Here is a 17,005-nt window from a genome sequence, read left to right as displayed (position 1 = left end):
AAGGCAACACCAACTCAAATAACCACTTGGTACAACCAAAAAGAGATCTCTGACACACAACATGTCAAACCTTGAAGCAGGTGGGGAAACAGCATCAGAAGACCACAACGGGTGCCACTCCTGTCAGCAAAGAACAGGAAACCAAAGCTACAGTTTGCATGAGTTCACATAATATGGACAATAGAAGATTTGAAAAAGGCTGCCTGGTCTTATAACAAACCCCTTTTATCCACTGTAAATCTACTGAAGTGTTGTGCATGCAAGTTATGCATGTGTTCTGTATGTACTGAAGGAAGGAAAGTTTCATGTTTACACAAGGTCTTTCGTCATTAGTGGACTGAGTGAGACTTCAGTGCTACTATACATAACCATGAGTCAAGACATCCTGGCTACTCACCACTCTGACAGGAAATGACATACACAGAGGCCTGGGCACTTACTGAACACTCATAAACTCACAGATACATCACCACTCCTGAAAGACCCTGGGGTTCCTTTTGAGTAGACGTGAGATGGATCAAGGTGTATTTGTGTAGGTGTACAGTGCCCCATTTCTATATTATTCTACATTGTTTTATCTTGTTTTCATTTTTTATATATACTGTACATGCAACTCACCAACCTCTTTATTAGGTACAGCTGTTTAACTGCTTGTTAACTCACATATCTCATCAGCCAATCACATGGCAGCATTTAGGAATGTAGGCATGGTCAAGATGATCTGCTGAAGTTCAAACCAAGCATCAAAATGGGGAAGAACGGTGATTTAATTGACTTTAAACATGGCATGCTTGTTGGTGCCAGCCAGACTGGTCTGAGTGTTTCAGAAACTTTTGATCTGCTAGGAGTTTCACACACAAACATCTCTACTGTTTACTACAGAGAATGGTCTGAAAAATATCCAGTTAGTATCAATGGTTAGGGCTGCTGGTGGTGGTGTAGTGGTGAAGGAAATATTTTCATGGCACACTTTGTTCACTGTAGTTCCAACTGAGCATTGTTTAAATCAGTATTTCTCAACTGGTGGATCGAGCTCAAAAACGTGTGGCAAGAGTTCAGAGTGGGTCATACTAAAGATCATTCAGCAAACGAGACATTGTGATCATCGGATGGGCTTCCTGATACCTCAAATGAGTCACATTTCTCAGACTTCCTTGAATCATTGCAGAGAGAGCGAGATTGTGGCTACAACACCTTACATTCACACTGCTCACTCACTCATGGCCAACGTGAGACTACCCACAAAAATGATCACAATAACTTCTCTTTGTATCTTCATCCTTTCTTCAACAGAGAGCAAATGGAGAATGCCTCCTGTTCTTAGATGTTACTCCTAAAAAAGACCTCAGTAATCTCACATTGTCTCCTCTCAGACAGATCAGATTTCAGTATGATCTAAAACATTTCTTATCACATTAATTAAAGACCAGATTATGTGATGCTCTCTTCGTTATTCTTATAGCTCTGTATCTTTACTCTGTGTCAGCAATTGCTTTGTCTTCAATTTTTTTTTTGAATATGATATTGAAAACAGGGAAATTAGCCAACACTGTCCTTTAAATGAATCTGGTATAGGAGAAGGTAGTTTAACATCAAAATGATACCATTCCCTTTTAAATGAAACACAACCAAGAACTCCATGAGCTATGAGTCTACTGAGTAATGAAAGTGCAGCCTCTGAGTAATACAGATATCCTCTGGGTGTCTCTAACAGCTGTACTTTTTCACACCATTATGACTGTCTTCCTCTGACATGCTCTTTCATTTAATGCCCTCGTCCTCACATGCCCTCCTAATAGCCACAGGCTATATGGGTTAAAATGCTCTATATCCTTTACCGTTACACTCAGCTGACAGATCTTACGTTATCTGAGCTTGTTCTCCTCTGCTGAACTTTTGAACCACAGAAATGTGTAAAAACCTGTTGCCTGGCTCGTTTCTGATTCCTGGAAAACTGGCAGGACGTTAAAGTAGATGAAGTCTCATAATGGCACTGAAAGACCTGCAGTAGTGGAAATGCACATACTCACACATGAAATGGAAAGAAACCTGGCCACAGTAATGGAAGTGATGAAGACCGAGAGTGTGTGAGGTTTGTAGTACAGTGTGCGTTGAGGGTCTTTTTTTTTTGTTCTGCAGATTGAGTCAAAGAGAATGTGAAACCATTAAAGAGGGGACAAGACCACTCAAGATATGCCTCTGATCAGGGTTTCCATTAGAGGAAATTTTAACATTTGGTTACTGTAAAGCACTGATGAGTGTGAAAGGACTTTACCATAATTCAAGCAATGATGGAAAACATTGAGTATTTCTGATTAGATAAAGTAGATTACAGTAACTGTTTATCTAGCTCATCTAAATGAGAACATACTATACTTTTATTAGAAAAAAAGGGAAAAAAGCTAAGAATGACCTATGTGACCAATGTGTCTGGATGTCAAAAAAGAAGGGGGGGGGGGGGGGCAGTTTGTTATATTTTGGTCACACATTTATCCCCAAATTATGAACTAGTTAAGCCCAAAACTGTTCACTTGAACACACTCAGAATAAATAAGACTCCCCAGGTTCATTCACTCAAATGGCAGTTGTTGGAGAAAGTTACTTTTAAAAGTAATGCATTCTAATATTGCGTTTCTCCATGAAAAAGTAACCAATTGCATTACTTAGTTACGTTTTATAGAAAGTAATGCATTATGTTTCTTTTACATTATTTTTTGCCAACCAGGCTGGGCTTGCTTATTTACTTTTGACAATAAAAAACCCAAAAGTAATATTTTTGTCAACTTTAAAGGCCCTTTTACACCAAAAGTGAAATGAATAGGCCTCAGTCTGAAGGAAGTGCCTTTGCTTCTTCACTTCATTCCTGATTGCTCAGTAGGGGAGAGGTGTCAGTGAATAATTGGGAAAACAGAGTAACTTACGTTATTTATTTGAAAAAAGTTACTTAGATATATTGTTGTAAATTTAAAGTAATGCACTACTTTACTGGTTGCTTGGGAAAAGTAATCATTTTACATAACTTGTGTTACTTGTAATTCATGACCACAACATTGAGCTTTTGGAAATATAAGTGAGTAGCTTGTAGTGAAGTGTGCATATATATGTAATATATGCATATATATATATATATATATATATATGCATATATGCATCTCAAACAGCTGACCTTTGGATTAGGAAGGAAGGCAACACCAAGGGCTGAGAAAGGCAGCGTGTAAGTGTGTCCACCTCTGTGGCGCAAAGGCCAGTTAGCATGCAACATGCACATCATTTCTGAGAAAGAGGAAGTGTCTGGCTGCTGACACAACAGCTGATGTATGAAACCCATGGGCTGTTCTTGTGACAACAATTATGTTGCATTCAAAAAAGATAAACATGAGGGCCAGGGCTTCCTGTGGTCTTTCAAATTAGAGCCAGACAGTTTTTTATTCATTTAAAGAAATCATATGATGCTACATACACTTTTACAAGTTGTTTGAATTGAAATGTGGGCTGGCAGTGTGTGTACACAACCACCCTAAAATGACAAAAAAATCACCCAATATATATATATATATATATATTTTTTTTTAATCTGCTCAAATCTTTACCCCTTTCTCAAATCGAGCTGATCTCAGTTGCCTGTCTGTGTGACTTCACAAAAACAGGCCCTCTTCCACGATAGTTTGATTTACAGAGGCGACTCAACACAGACTGGACAGGCGTCTTATCTTAGACCTGCTCTGAGTGAGCTTTCATCAGTCCGCCATTGTTTCGCCGCCGGAGCAGATGTAGACAAGAATGACTAAGCGATTGAGGTGCTCTGTTGTTGGATTTAATAATGAACATAGCAGTCATCATTTACTTCCGACATCTAATTACATTTGTTTCTGAAGGCAATGCATCCCTGATCTACTTAAATGAGTTTGCGTGAATCATTCGGAATCCAGCTTCACCTACAGAAGCCTAACGAATCTTAGCAAATCGCCTCTCCTAATAATGTGCTCAAATTAGCAAGTTCCAGATCAAAGCGGCTAAAGCAAACAGTCCCTCAGAGAGCCGCTCTGAAGAGGGGGGAGGGGTCAGCAGAGCACATTAACATTTAAAGGAAAATGCAACATAACCGTGTGCACTGTTTTTGACGGGGTAAAAAAGGTGTTTTTTACAATACCATAGAGAAATTTTAACCAAACGTTACATACTTTTCATTAAGAGTCAAGTCAAGTCAAGAAAATGAGCATTCGATGACCCCTTTAACAAAACTAAAGTGTGAGACAAGTTGGGTGTTATGAGATGCTAAGAGTACACATTTTTGAAACTGAGGTACCTGGAGTTTGCATTTCACAGTAACAGACTTGTTTCTCAATTATCTACAAATCAACGCATTGAGAAATCGACAAATAATGACATCAAACTGCTCATCTTCTGCTGATTGGGAAACGTTGATTGGGAAACCCGATATCTGATTTACTGGTAATTTCTGTGCAATAATTCTTTCAAAAATAAAATGTTTTATTATGAATCTATTGTTGTAATTTTGCTTTGCAGTATTTATTTTTTTCTGTGTAATTCCTTTTTAACATATGCAAGAAATATATGAGTTAAAACTTCTATGTTTTTCTGTACAGTGGCTATACACAAACAAAATTTTATTTGCATTCAAAGTGCAATTCAAATCAGAACGCGGTTCATAATGTGTTTTTGTACTTGCATAAAGAATGTTTCTGACATTGCAGTGAACTTTAGTTGGGGTAATTACTTTTATGCATGAATGGGCTCATTGTTTTTATTATGTATTAATTTTCCCTGAGGTCAGCAGTAGGCTAAAGTTAGTCCAAATTTGTTTACACCAAAGTCAGTTTATTTTTCCCAACCCTTTTTCTTAACCTCTAACCATTAAGATCAGACTAAAATGATCAGGGTCATTGTTCACAATAACTTCCGCTCACACAGCCTGAAACAGAACAGAACATAGACAATATAATGCCAGTTAATCAATTGTAAGTGTTAAAAAGTACAGTTTTCCTTCTTTACAGTGTCTCTTTTTACCATTACCCTCTTCCAGTTCTAATGCATGGCTGATTGTTCAGCATCACACTGCAGTGACACAATATCTTCACATGCTATGAAAGCCAGCGCCTTCCCCACTTTTTTATTATTGTCTGACGCTCAGAGTCTTCCACTGTTACAAGAGAACATATCGTAAACAGCTTACATCTTGTATTTTGTATTGGTTACAGATGCAGATCTGCTTAAGTGTAAGCCAACTTTTGGTTCATTTAAAATCTCAAATTGAACACTCTTTTATTGCCTAAGACTGGAATACACTACACAGCCTTTGCCCAGATTTTTGGACAAGCTGACGCTAGCCATTCTGCAGATTTCAGTTGACAGATTTCATGGGAAACCACTTTGTCATAGATGATTTCATGCAGCCTGGGGATATCAAATACAGTATGTATGATATTTTGTGCCATTTTATAACACATGTTGTTTACATTTGTCATGCGTCTCCTGTTAACAAGGCACGTGTTTCTGCAAGAATTTGCTGTGTCCTGAACAACTTAAAAGTCTGGTACACTTAAAAATAAGGGTTCTTACTGACATCCGTTGTTCTGTTAAAAACCTTTAACCTTTCCATTACACTCTGGCTCTTTCGTCTGTTCAGTGTATTCAGTCTTTAATCACCTTTCATCCTTCTATTATTCCAAGGAGCACAAAGGAATTTCTGCAGAATCGTCTCACAGTTCATTTCCATACAGTACCTACTTGCAAATTACTTGGAATATTTCATAGTTTGTGTACGGGCTACTTTTGTAGTGCTGTATTGTCTAGTTGTAGGCACTATTAGCTGTTGTTATACTGCGGGGGGGATCTGTCTGAATATTAATCAGAAATGAGCCTTAGGGTTTGGAATGACATGGTAGAGTAGTTTTTCTAACTTGCTAAGATTACAAGTGATAAAAGCTTTCACACAAAGGTCAAAGACTTCGCGCTGACTTATTTCTGGCCTGGCTTTTAATCATTTTTATTTTTATTTTTTGGAAACATATTTTTTTTAAGTTTCCTCTTTTATATGTGGTCTCTGTGACAGCAGCAACAGTACAACAATATCAGTGTTTTTTTTTTTCAAGTGGGCAGCCGTTTCCATGGACGCACCACAGGCTGTGTGTGTTCTGTTTGTGCTGAGGTTTCCGCTGACGACAGAGTCTCTGGCTGTAATCTGGAATGGTCACCATGGTTGCAGTCTGTTATTATTAGTTCTTTTTTTCCTTCCCTCTCTCTGGGAGTAGTTCCAGGTTATTACTTGTCTTTTCCAGGCCTGTTGCTCTCTTTCCTTCACTTGCTCTTTTCTGTTTTGTTTTGTGGCATTCTGCTGTCTGGAGACTGACTCTGGATCAGAGCTATTATTAGGTATTTTGGTAACACTTTAGAATACTGTTTCTTACTTACTACATAACTAATAAGGAATTATTGAAGAACTAACAGGTGATTATTCATTAACACTTAACTCACTACTGTTAACCACTAAGAAAGATGTGTTAACTAATCAGTATTTAATATAATTTTATGATTGTGTTAAGAAACAGTTAGCTAATCAGTAACTAATATATTCTGTTATACCTCCTGAAGAACTACTATTAATTATCTACTAGTTAGGGTTCAAGAAAAATAACTATGAAGTAACTACTAATGAACAGTTTTACACAATTACATTAAATTGTGACCCTTTCATATAAATGTTATTAGCAGTAGTAGTAGTAGTATGAAAATGCAATCTTAATAAATGCTATACATTAAATAGAGGTGTAGTAAATTGTTTTGTGAGTGTGTTTTGTAAGAAATCAGCTTCCAATAGGAACCCCAACATGACTCCAGTGCCTTGCGATAACTTACCTTAGTTTTTATATTTTATATACAGTACTGTATGTGTGCCTCCTCAGAATACATTAGTTATTGATTAGCTAACTGTTACTTAACATAATCATAAAATTATATTAAATACTGATTAATTAACACATCTTTCTTAGTAGTTAACAGTAGTGAGTTAAGTGTTAATGAATAATCACCTGTTAGTTCTTCAATAATTCCTTATTAGTTATGTAGTAAGTAAGAAACAGTATTCTAAAGTGTTAGCGGTATTTTAGAGAAAATATGTACATGAAAAGTGGGGGTGGGGGGGGGGGAACTAAAACACTTTAACACCTAAAAGGTTTAGGACTTCAGAAGCAGAGACAATCTAAACTATGTAGCAGCAACCAAAAAAAAAAAAGTAAAAAAAAAAAAAAAAAAAAAAAATATATATATATATATATATATATATATATATATATATATATATATATATATATATATATATATATATATATATATATATATATATATATATATATATAATTTATTTTTTATTTTTTTGATCACAGTCAGTTGTTCCACGTAGCTAAATAAAAAAGGAAACTTGTGAATGATGAAGATCCAGTTTGATTCATGTTCTGCATCACTGTCTGGGAGTTTTATATTAGACAGACCTTTGAGAAGCTTTATTAAATAACATATACAGTGAAACCATTGACATTTGAGAAGTAGTGCAATGGAGAGGAATGGTTATAGTGTATAAAACGCTCATAAAGGCACATGTGATGTCTTTTATTTGTAGAAGTTTTATGCTTTCAGCGGTTTTGTTTGACTTCAGTAAGGTCGTATTTGAAGCACAGCTTTTTATGGTGCGAAATCAAATATTAATGCATATTTCGGGAAGAGCTGAAAGGCTGTTTAATTATTCCATGTTTTAATAAGCTATGTAGATAGAGTCACCATAAATAACATTATGTAATAGTTCTCACACAATGCACCCTTTACATGAGAAGCATGGCAGCTGTATTATCATACATAAGATAGGATATATAATAAATCTTTGATCTTTGACAATCACTATGAATCAGCTTTTTTACTCTGTCCTCTTTCCTTTTTCAGTTTCTACTTTAACCTCTTTGTTTTTACGGTAAGCAGAAACTGCCCTGAGTGCCTGTTCAGAAAATGACACAAAGGCCATGAAATATTTGGACCTTTTCTTTGTTTCTTCAGGTTTCACCAGTGTGGCGTCACATGCGCACATATGAGCGTTTGGCCTTTTCTGTGGAACTAAAATAAACGGAAACTCCAGTCGCTCCGAGCAAAATCATCCATCGTGGTTTAACTGAAATCTTCTGATTTGGTTCTCTTTCTTTTGGATCTAATACTGCCTGATTAGGGTGATATATGATATGCCAACAGGATGCCCAAAAGGCTTTTGAATGTGTAAAAAATAATAAATAAAAACGGCATTGCAGTAGATGCCAAGATAGTGAACTGACATTTTAAAGAAGGATGCACAAAGTGTTTTCTAGGTTAAAAATGACTGAACAATAATGTGACATTTACAGTATTAGCTGTCAAACCATAGATGTTGATGGTTAATATGATTCTGTATATCTGTGGTTCCTCTGCTAGGACACCTGTGTGAACTTCATATTTCATACTTCATATATCCACTAAAATCATCAAAACACCAGCCGGTTAAAAGACAATGCAAACAGCAGTCTTAAATGCCATTAAATAATGTGAAATAAATAAGGAAGGTGTTTTTACAATTAAACAATCACAAGCTTTGGTAATACATGAAACACAGTTGTGTGTTGTGTCTGCTCATTACGTAATAGCAATGCATGACTTAGGTCTCTTATAGTACTGAATGTCCTCGCTGCTAATTCTGTCCTGTCTGTGCACGCACTTCACTTTAACTGCATGTTTCTGTGAGAAAGCTAAACTATTATACTACTCTGTGAACACCTTCCATCCACACCAGCTGATGCAGTTGCCTGCCCGAAGCTATTATTAGCTGAAGTGTTGTGTCAGATGAGGAAGGACTGTATTGTGGCAGTTTCACTGGAGCGTCGGGGATTCCTGACAGCTCTTTATCTCCGCTTCAGACCAAAACAGCAGAGCTCTAAAGAAGAACTAAAGCACCGCAGGCGTTCAGACTGGTCTGTCTGCTATGTTTACCCTCATTCCCAGCGAATTTCATCTGAATCAGGGAAGACATTTACAAGGCCTTCTGAGGGAAAACACCGCTGAGATGTTTTCAGTATAATTTGCTGTGTTAAGTACACAAAATCTCAGAGCAGATCTGAAAGTTCCCTGGAAACTTTTAACTGATAAAATATGGGACATCTTATCTTGCTTATTAAAATGCAACATGCTTATCTACCTCTTCTGAGGTTTTAATCATTTTCCCACTGTTTTATAAGTTATGCAAATTGTTCCTTATTTCATGTAATAAAACTCCAGGTCAGGGTGCGGATGATGTCGTCGGCTTTCAGTGCTTCCATGAACTTTGTTGCACTTCAAGATGTTGCAATACTCATTTTAATGACATTCAAGATAGCTATTATCATGATTAGTAACTTCCTGTATGAGAGTATTTGGCTCATTTCACAGAAGCCCTCTTTGGGAAAGATCCGTTTACTTAATAGGGAATGCAATGACAAAAAAAAAACAAAAAAACTTTGGCATGTAACTTGTGCCAAATGGTTTGGGTTGCTGAGGTTTGCGATATATATATATACAGTACAGTATACATAGATGCCTCATTAGCGACTTCTACGGGCTGCTAGTTATACGCATTTGGTTTTCTATTCATATGTATGAACAGAAAACCACAAAACCTAAGCATACGAAACAAATAATTATGCGATTTACTACTTAACTTAAACACTGGTGATGTGTGGTTGTGTTGTTATCATATGTATTGGCGTTCTGTTGATTCTCGAAGGCTGGGCAAAAATATATTTCAAACCTGTGTTTTCATGTTTATTGAAGTTTGTTCATATAATGCACGGATTCCCAAACCTTTCAACCGTTAAAATCCAATATTTACTTTAAATATCAAGTAATATCCAGAATCTAGTTGTTTTTCATCATGTAGTCTATGATCAGTAACGGACTACAATTTGTAAGTAATCTAACCAGCACTGCCAAGATTGCATAATTTGGATATTATTTACGTGTGAAAACACCACTTGAACTATTTGTACTGCAAAATGGAATTGAATGATGCTTATGTGTGTGAATTGGGACACATCTGTATTTTTATTAGTTTGTAAATGTAATAGTTGAAACATTAAATTGAATGTCACCTTGTACACGCATGAAAAAGAAACTCACAATTCGATATTGTCACTGAGAGCTTCGAGTCATCATAAAAGACATGCGAGGACAATGAGCTTGATGTCTATGTAGGTGTGTTATATCTGTGTCTATTGCACTTGTATGAGTGGGAGTGAGATTTACTCTGTTCAGATCCACGGACTGTGCTGTGTCACAGATGCACGCCAAAACACGCATTTGTTTCAGATCCGGAGTCTGTTTGGAACAGCATGCTTTAAATCATACACTTCTGGGCACTTGGTTTAAACACAGAGAGCCAAAGGCTTTTGAAACGTTGATGAAACCACTCTCACGAAAGCATCTTCCCTGCATAGAGATTACATCATTTCCCTTTCGTCATACTGGAAAAGTGCAGCCAGCTGCAAATGAGAAGAATGACAATGAGATGTTTGTAAGGGGCAGTCCCTCTGAACACGAGCGACGTCGTTCATTTTACTACAGATTTTCATGTCATGAACGATGAGTCCATAAAAGGCGTCACTTTATTTTCATAGACATCTAAGATAAGTGTTCTGGGAAGTTATGACATCTGTTCAACATCAAGTCAGGTTGGAAACTGATAACAAAAATAATTCATATGAATATGAATATTACACCAAATTGTTTTAGTTTTTTTCGGGGTGGTTTTTGGTAAATTCCTTAATATCTGATCTCAGTAGTGTCAATGAATCATTATCACATCATACTTCCAAAAAGCTGTGGTGAAATAACTTTATGCATTCTGTAAGCACTCTTCTCTTGCTAGATGGTCTCTACTTCGTTATTGTGTCTTTGTTTTTACTGTAGATCTACAACTTCCTTATTTCTTAAGAAAAGAAGCCCTTCAAGGTGGCACATGTTCAAGCTCAGCCGAGACTAAAGCAGGGTGGCACACGCCATCTAAAAGTGTAAAAGACTGAGCAAGAGCTATTTGTGACAGCTCACAACTATTACAGCTCGCTGGGTTGCGCAATTACAAAGAAGTTCTGTGGAATCACATGATCTCTCGATCGGCTACTAGAGAAATTCACATTTGATCACGGAGTACACTGGAAAGGTCTGGCAGCTGGCTAAGAACCCAAATGTGATGTTTACCTCGTTAGAACTGATGAAAGGAGCTTTTGTGTTTTAGCACTCAGTCTTGCTCACACACAGGGTTAAAGATCTTAACACACCTCAAGCGCTCTTTTTTTCATGCAACATATTATTAATGCAGCAAGGGTGCAGCACACACATACTGACAGGACTGAAAGGATTTGCAGCTGAACGACAGACTATCTCTGAGTTCTGGTAAACGCAGACAGTGGAGTTGCACGCTTTGGTGTGGCTGCTACGAAACTGTTTCCTGGTTAGGAGTCTCATAGTTGTAAGAGAGGCATGTTTTTTTATCTCTCTCTCTCGTTTTACTGTAAACGTCAGGGTAGCAGGAAGAAGAAAAAGCCGAAGGTTTTAGGTACGCCATGTGTCTGTTTGGCAGAAGCACAGAATATCTCTGTGGTGAAAATGTTTTTCCCGCACGATCAAAACTCATTTCAAATCTACACGTTTTCTTCGCTAAATCCATTGTCCTGACCTCAAAGCATTTGCATTTGTTGAAGGGTTGAAAGCATGTGAAATGAATAGCGTTTCAAACAACATTGCTAATGTATTTGGTGCTGCATGTAAGCTAAACTCAGGTTTGAGCTTGAAAACACATGGGCCACTATATATTAATTTAATAAAGCGTGGTGTTCAGTGAAAAAGTGTTTACTAAAGAGCAGTTTAACCTCTGGTGCTCTTCGGTTATTTTTAATTATTTGTTTTACTTCATATGAAAATGTTTTTGGCACTTTCTATGTGAACATGCGCTAACATACGAACAAATAAAGAAATCACGGACATGATTCGAAAAGATTAAATGGTCCTGAAAACAAATTCACACTTCTAAAAGAGCAATGGAAACATATGGGAAATCATCTCGTTTGGTCCCGCATCCAACAAAATCTTACTGAAAGCTCATATTTGGAACACAACGTGTTTCGGTGTATGGCTTTGATTTCTGTGTTTGGAAAATATAGTTCATGTAAAAATCATTTGAAAATATTATTTTCAGGTCTATAGTGTAAAGGTGGTTAAGAGGTAATAAACAGGTTATAACTACTGCATAAATATAATTTACCCAAAAAATACCATATAGGGGAGTAAATATTAATTATAGAACTAATACAATCATTTAACAGAAGTAAAAAAAAAAAAAATTAAAAATCAGTAATTTTTGACTGCCACGTCAAGAGAAGCAGAACGCTAAAAAGTAACTTTATCAAGATCTGAGTTTTTTCCCCATTGTGACGACATATTGATTCTGACGGTGTACCAGCTGTCACATGCACATTCTCTCGCTCATATAAATACAATCACTCTCTATCACACATTCTCAGTCAAACCCTGACACACACACACACACACACACACACACACACACTCCCCAGCTGTGTAAGTACAGTACATTCCAGTCCTCTGGGTACGCCACAACACAGCGTGACTTCAGAAACCTGATTGGTTTCCCAGAAGACTGACTTCAAAAGAGTTACAGCAATCACAACTCTTCTTCTTTATCACAGTCTCTACCAAGTAAAGTTACGCTCGTTTAGAGAGAGAGAGAGATCAGCTGTTGCTACTCTTACACACCAGTCAAATGACTGAACATTTACTGCTTTAATGTGTTTGATGGCTTCCGTTTCAATGAATTTCCATTTAACATAATCTGTCTTTGTAAATTAAAATTATTTTAATTAAAATTATTTAGTATTTATTCGATTTTTTATTTCTTTTTTTAGAAATGTGAAGGAAAAGCAGTCTACAAGTGTGCAGCTAATGAACTTGATTAAGAAAACAGACTTCCATTTGAGTTATCATAGTTTTAAAAGTGGTAATAATGAAGGACTCATAGCTGTGTTTGAGACTTTGTCTAGGAGTACTATATTAAATGTGTTTTGTAAACTTTCTGGGTTTAAAATGTGAACAGAATCTGACCATATATTGTTCTTGTCTTATGCATCCATTCCTGCATGTCATGCTGTGAGATATTAACTCACTTTAGTCATCCAAGGCTGTTCTCTTAAAAACTAACTGTAATCATTCCCGCTCACTAAAGTCAATGTCTCTGAATCAACTTGAACCCTTCCAGGCGAGGCGCTCCGGGAATCTGAATCACAGGCGCCGGCAACTCTGATTCATACACATTTTGGACTATTTCAGACATTTACAGAGGTAAAACACTTGAGAAATGAAAAACCCAAGACAAGGAGTTCGTTTTTACAAAAATAGTGCTCTTTAATAAATTATTGAAATGTCTTTTTGTGCATATATGTATATAAATATAAATATGTAACATCAAAACATGGCTGAGATGTCTTTACAAAATCTAAATGTATCTTCATAAATGTAAACAGTGTCATGTGTGACAAGGTGAAACATGGGTGATCTGTAGACACCAAACACACATGTGTGTTAATACATTCAATAACAAGCAGTCTGGTTTAATCTGCGAACCACCAAACACATCTAAAAAACACAGACATTTTGTTCCAAAGTGTCTCTTTTTCAAGTACAAGCAGAATGTCCACATGTGTCCACTGTAATCTGTGTCCAGTCCTTGGCGTGACTGAGGACTCCAGAAGGCATTTCTCAACGACATTTCACAATGCTGTTACTCACTTCTTCCTTCTTCCCGTGAAAGGCACAAATATTTACTTGGAAGAAGGCGGCGGCTGATTTCTGTTAAATGGCTTGCTGTCTCTCTGCTTGGCGGCGCTCACAGATTCGGGGCAGTACAGAGGCAGTGATTGGTTCCCACGATACTGGCACTGGTACAGAAAACAGCACAGACCCTCCATTCATTGAGACTGTTACGGCAAGAACGGTGCTTCAATTTCAGTCACATAAGAATGCATCAGTGATGCTACTCATGACCACACACGGCTAACTCCATGTACTCATGAACAGCTCAATACTTCTTGGTGCAACAAGCTCCAAAAAAGCGTGTGAACTTTAAAGCCCATCAAGCTATATCCTCTTTAAATAGGAGCGTCATACTCTTGTAAGAAGTCTTTCAGCTGTTGAGGCAGCTGCTCTCTTTTGCTTGAAACGTCTATATGTCCATTGACGGTCTTCCTGCATAGGTGCTGTAAGGAGGACATTGTGCAAGGAAGGGGTCTCAACAGCTCCAGGGGGATCTTCTCGCCCCCTGTGTAGATGTAGTAAGCATTCCTAGAGTTCCCGATGGACAGAGGGCTTCTAGAAGAGGGCATGTAGTGGTGGACGAGCTTCAGCATGCAGTCGAAGCGGGGCACGGAGTGCAAGCTCTTGGAGTCTGTCTGAAGGAAGAAGGACTTGTTGTCGCACTGCACCCGCAGGTTCTTGGTGCCCGACTCGGTCTTGACGCTGAGCGTGAAGAAGTGCCGGTTGTCTGAGCTGTCTCGGACCAGAAAGGTCCCGCTAGGCTCCGAGTTCAACAAGTGGTTGGCCTCTTTGCCGCTGATGGAGCCCCAGTAGAAGCCGCTCTCCTGGAGCATCCTGATGGCGTGCTGCACCATCTGGTACTGTAGCTTTGAGCTGAAGGTTTTGTAACGGTGAGACGGCAGCCGCATGTTGGCGTCAAACAGGCTGCTGCTCATTGCGTTGTCGAACTTGCTGTGGGTTACCATGGCTCTACGCGCGGACCTTGAGCTGCCGGGAAAACCGTGCAGTGTGCAGCTCGGGTGATTACGAGGAAACTGTGAGCCTCTTAAAGCTGGCAACAGGAGCCTACAGAGAAACAAGATCTTAGATTAGCACCACAGAAAATGTGCATGTGGTTTAAAGTATAGAGGCTTAAAAAAAGCCAGTTATTAAGCAGAAGCTTTTCTATCTAATCTATGCAGACTGATGTAGTAGGCTGAAGATTCCTTATTCTAGCATTTCATTCACATTTTAAGAATTTAAAGTATGATTTGTTGGCATAACTTGTTACTCATATATATATATAAAGGCTATCAATAATGATCTTAAAGACAAGCTAAAGCACTTTATAAGTACTCTAATTGTATTGAAATGATCAAAAGCTTTCTGAAAGTCTCTCTCACCTTTGAGTCTCTTTTGGCAGAAGAGTAGTTTTTGTACAAATCCGAAGTAGTAAGTCTGTACTCTGGCTGTGCTGTTGAGAGGAGTTAGTGTTCCTTGACTCGCTCGTGCTGCAGTCCTCTGTTATTTGTAGCGGCGTCCCAGTCGTGTTCTAGTTTAGCTCCGCCCTCTCTAGGGTTCCAGTAAGGGTAGGTTGTCAGTAATACTATTCCTGGTACACCCAATGCTCTCCCCTCCCCCTCGCTGCTCTTCCAGATCGCCGCCTTACTGTAAACGTATTCCCTAACACACCTCCCTATTGTTGTTGAGCAGATATCAGCGCCTAGCAACTGTCGTCTGTTTAACTGATATAGTTTAAACCAGGCGTATGGTATTTGACAAGTTTGTACCCAGAAACATGACTAATCTGAATAAAACTCGACTCGTCAGCTCTGACACAACTGATCAGACTTTATAATAATACACAGATCACTCCACTAGAAGGCGACAATGCTACTGGCTAATGCATGCTAAACTTTTATTAGCAGTTTTAACAGTAAACCGAGCAACAGAAGTAGTACGAAGTATTTATTTTTATTTATAAACCAGCATCAGTTCAAATGAAAACTGTGTATTTTAAACCACACAGACGTTAAAATCTGATTTAGGGTGAGCTTTATTTGCAAAGTGTGCTCAAACACAGGGAATTTGTTGTGGTTTCCAGGATCACTGGCTACTTGCATAATATTGAAGTAAAAATTAAACAGGAAATATAAAAACAGGAATAAGCAAGAATCAGAAGACTTGTATATGTGTATACAAGAGGTGTATATTATGACCTATACACAACAGTACACATATGTGCTTATGCAGTCTGCTTCTGTGCATAATTTGTATCAATTTAAAATAAATAAATAAATAAATACAAAAAAAATGAAACATTAATGTTTTTTTTTTTTTTTTTTTTTTTTGAAAGATCAGTTTCTGTTGTATTAAATCCATTGTATTTTTCAAGAAAATTTATTTAAATAATTCCCAAAAATAAATTGATAGGATTTTCATATAAGTACTCATTACCCCCAAAAATAATAAAATAAGTCATCTTGACTAATCTGTTTTATAAAGTCAATAGTCGAGAGAAAGCGATATGGAATGGCATGTGATCCGTGAAGGTTATTTGAGTGAAAATGCTGACTTTGTTTGTCATGATGTCTTCAGGCAGAAATGTAAGCTAAATTATCATGAAAATACGGGTAGTCTGACTGGCTGAGAAAAAGGAACAGAAACGGTCATCTGGGCTTGTTAGAAACAGGACAGAATAGAGCCGGGTTGTGATACTGACTTCTGGTCAGCTTTCCATCGAAAACTTGCCTGGACTTTCCCCCAGCTTTCTCAAGCAAACAGTTTCCCGTGAAAAGCAATGAAAAAAGGATTCCTCTGTTCTTATCTAACAGCATTGCTGAATACAACAGAAACACATTATCGTTATCAGCTGTATCATCTCCGTAAATGGTTTTCCGGGTTTTAGTTTTCCTGATAACCATGCACATACAAATGCCTTCAACAAACTATCTGTTTTGCTTGGCTGTGTCCTCTGTTGACACATGTGTATGGCAGCTCAGCGCAGAACAAGTGACTAACTCCTTAATATATGTCAATAATGTCAGTGCACTTGCCAGATAGCATTTGCTCAGAGCAAACATGTAATGCTGATAATCGATATAAGATCCAGGAAGAGTTTTTATTATATTTAAACAAGGCC

General features: G+C 37.6%; 1 protein-coding gene across 1 annotated transcript; it reads right to left on the bottom strand.

Moving 5' to 3' along the window:
• Positions 1-13,451: 13,451 nt before the first annotated feature.
• LOC113053183 (suppressor of cytokine signaling 3-like) lies at positions 13,452-15,421 on the bottom strand. The gene is made up of 2 exons (XM_026218004.1): positions 15,267-15,421; positions 13,452-14,949 (listed from the first exon to the last, which is right to left on the bottom strand). Exon 2 carries the CDS (start codon positions 14,847-14,849, stop codon positions 14,220-14,222), a length of 630 nt encoding a protein of 209 aa, XP_026073789.1. The 5' UTR covers positions 14,850-14,949; positions 15,267-15,421; the 3' UTR covers positions 13,452-14,219.
• Between the last annotated feature and the right edge of the window lie 1,584 nt (positions 15,422-17,005).

The sequence above is a fragment of the Carassius auratus genome, chromosome 3 (assembly GCF_003368295.1).
Source record: "Carassius auratus strain Wakin chromosome 3, ASM336829v1, whole genome shotgun sequence".
NCBI classification, from domain to species: Eukaryota; Metazoa; Chordata; class Actinopteri; order Cypriniformes; family Cyprinidae; genus Carassius; species Carassius auratus.
This window is presented reverse-complemented; position numbering and strand designations above follow the sequence as displayed.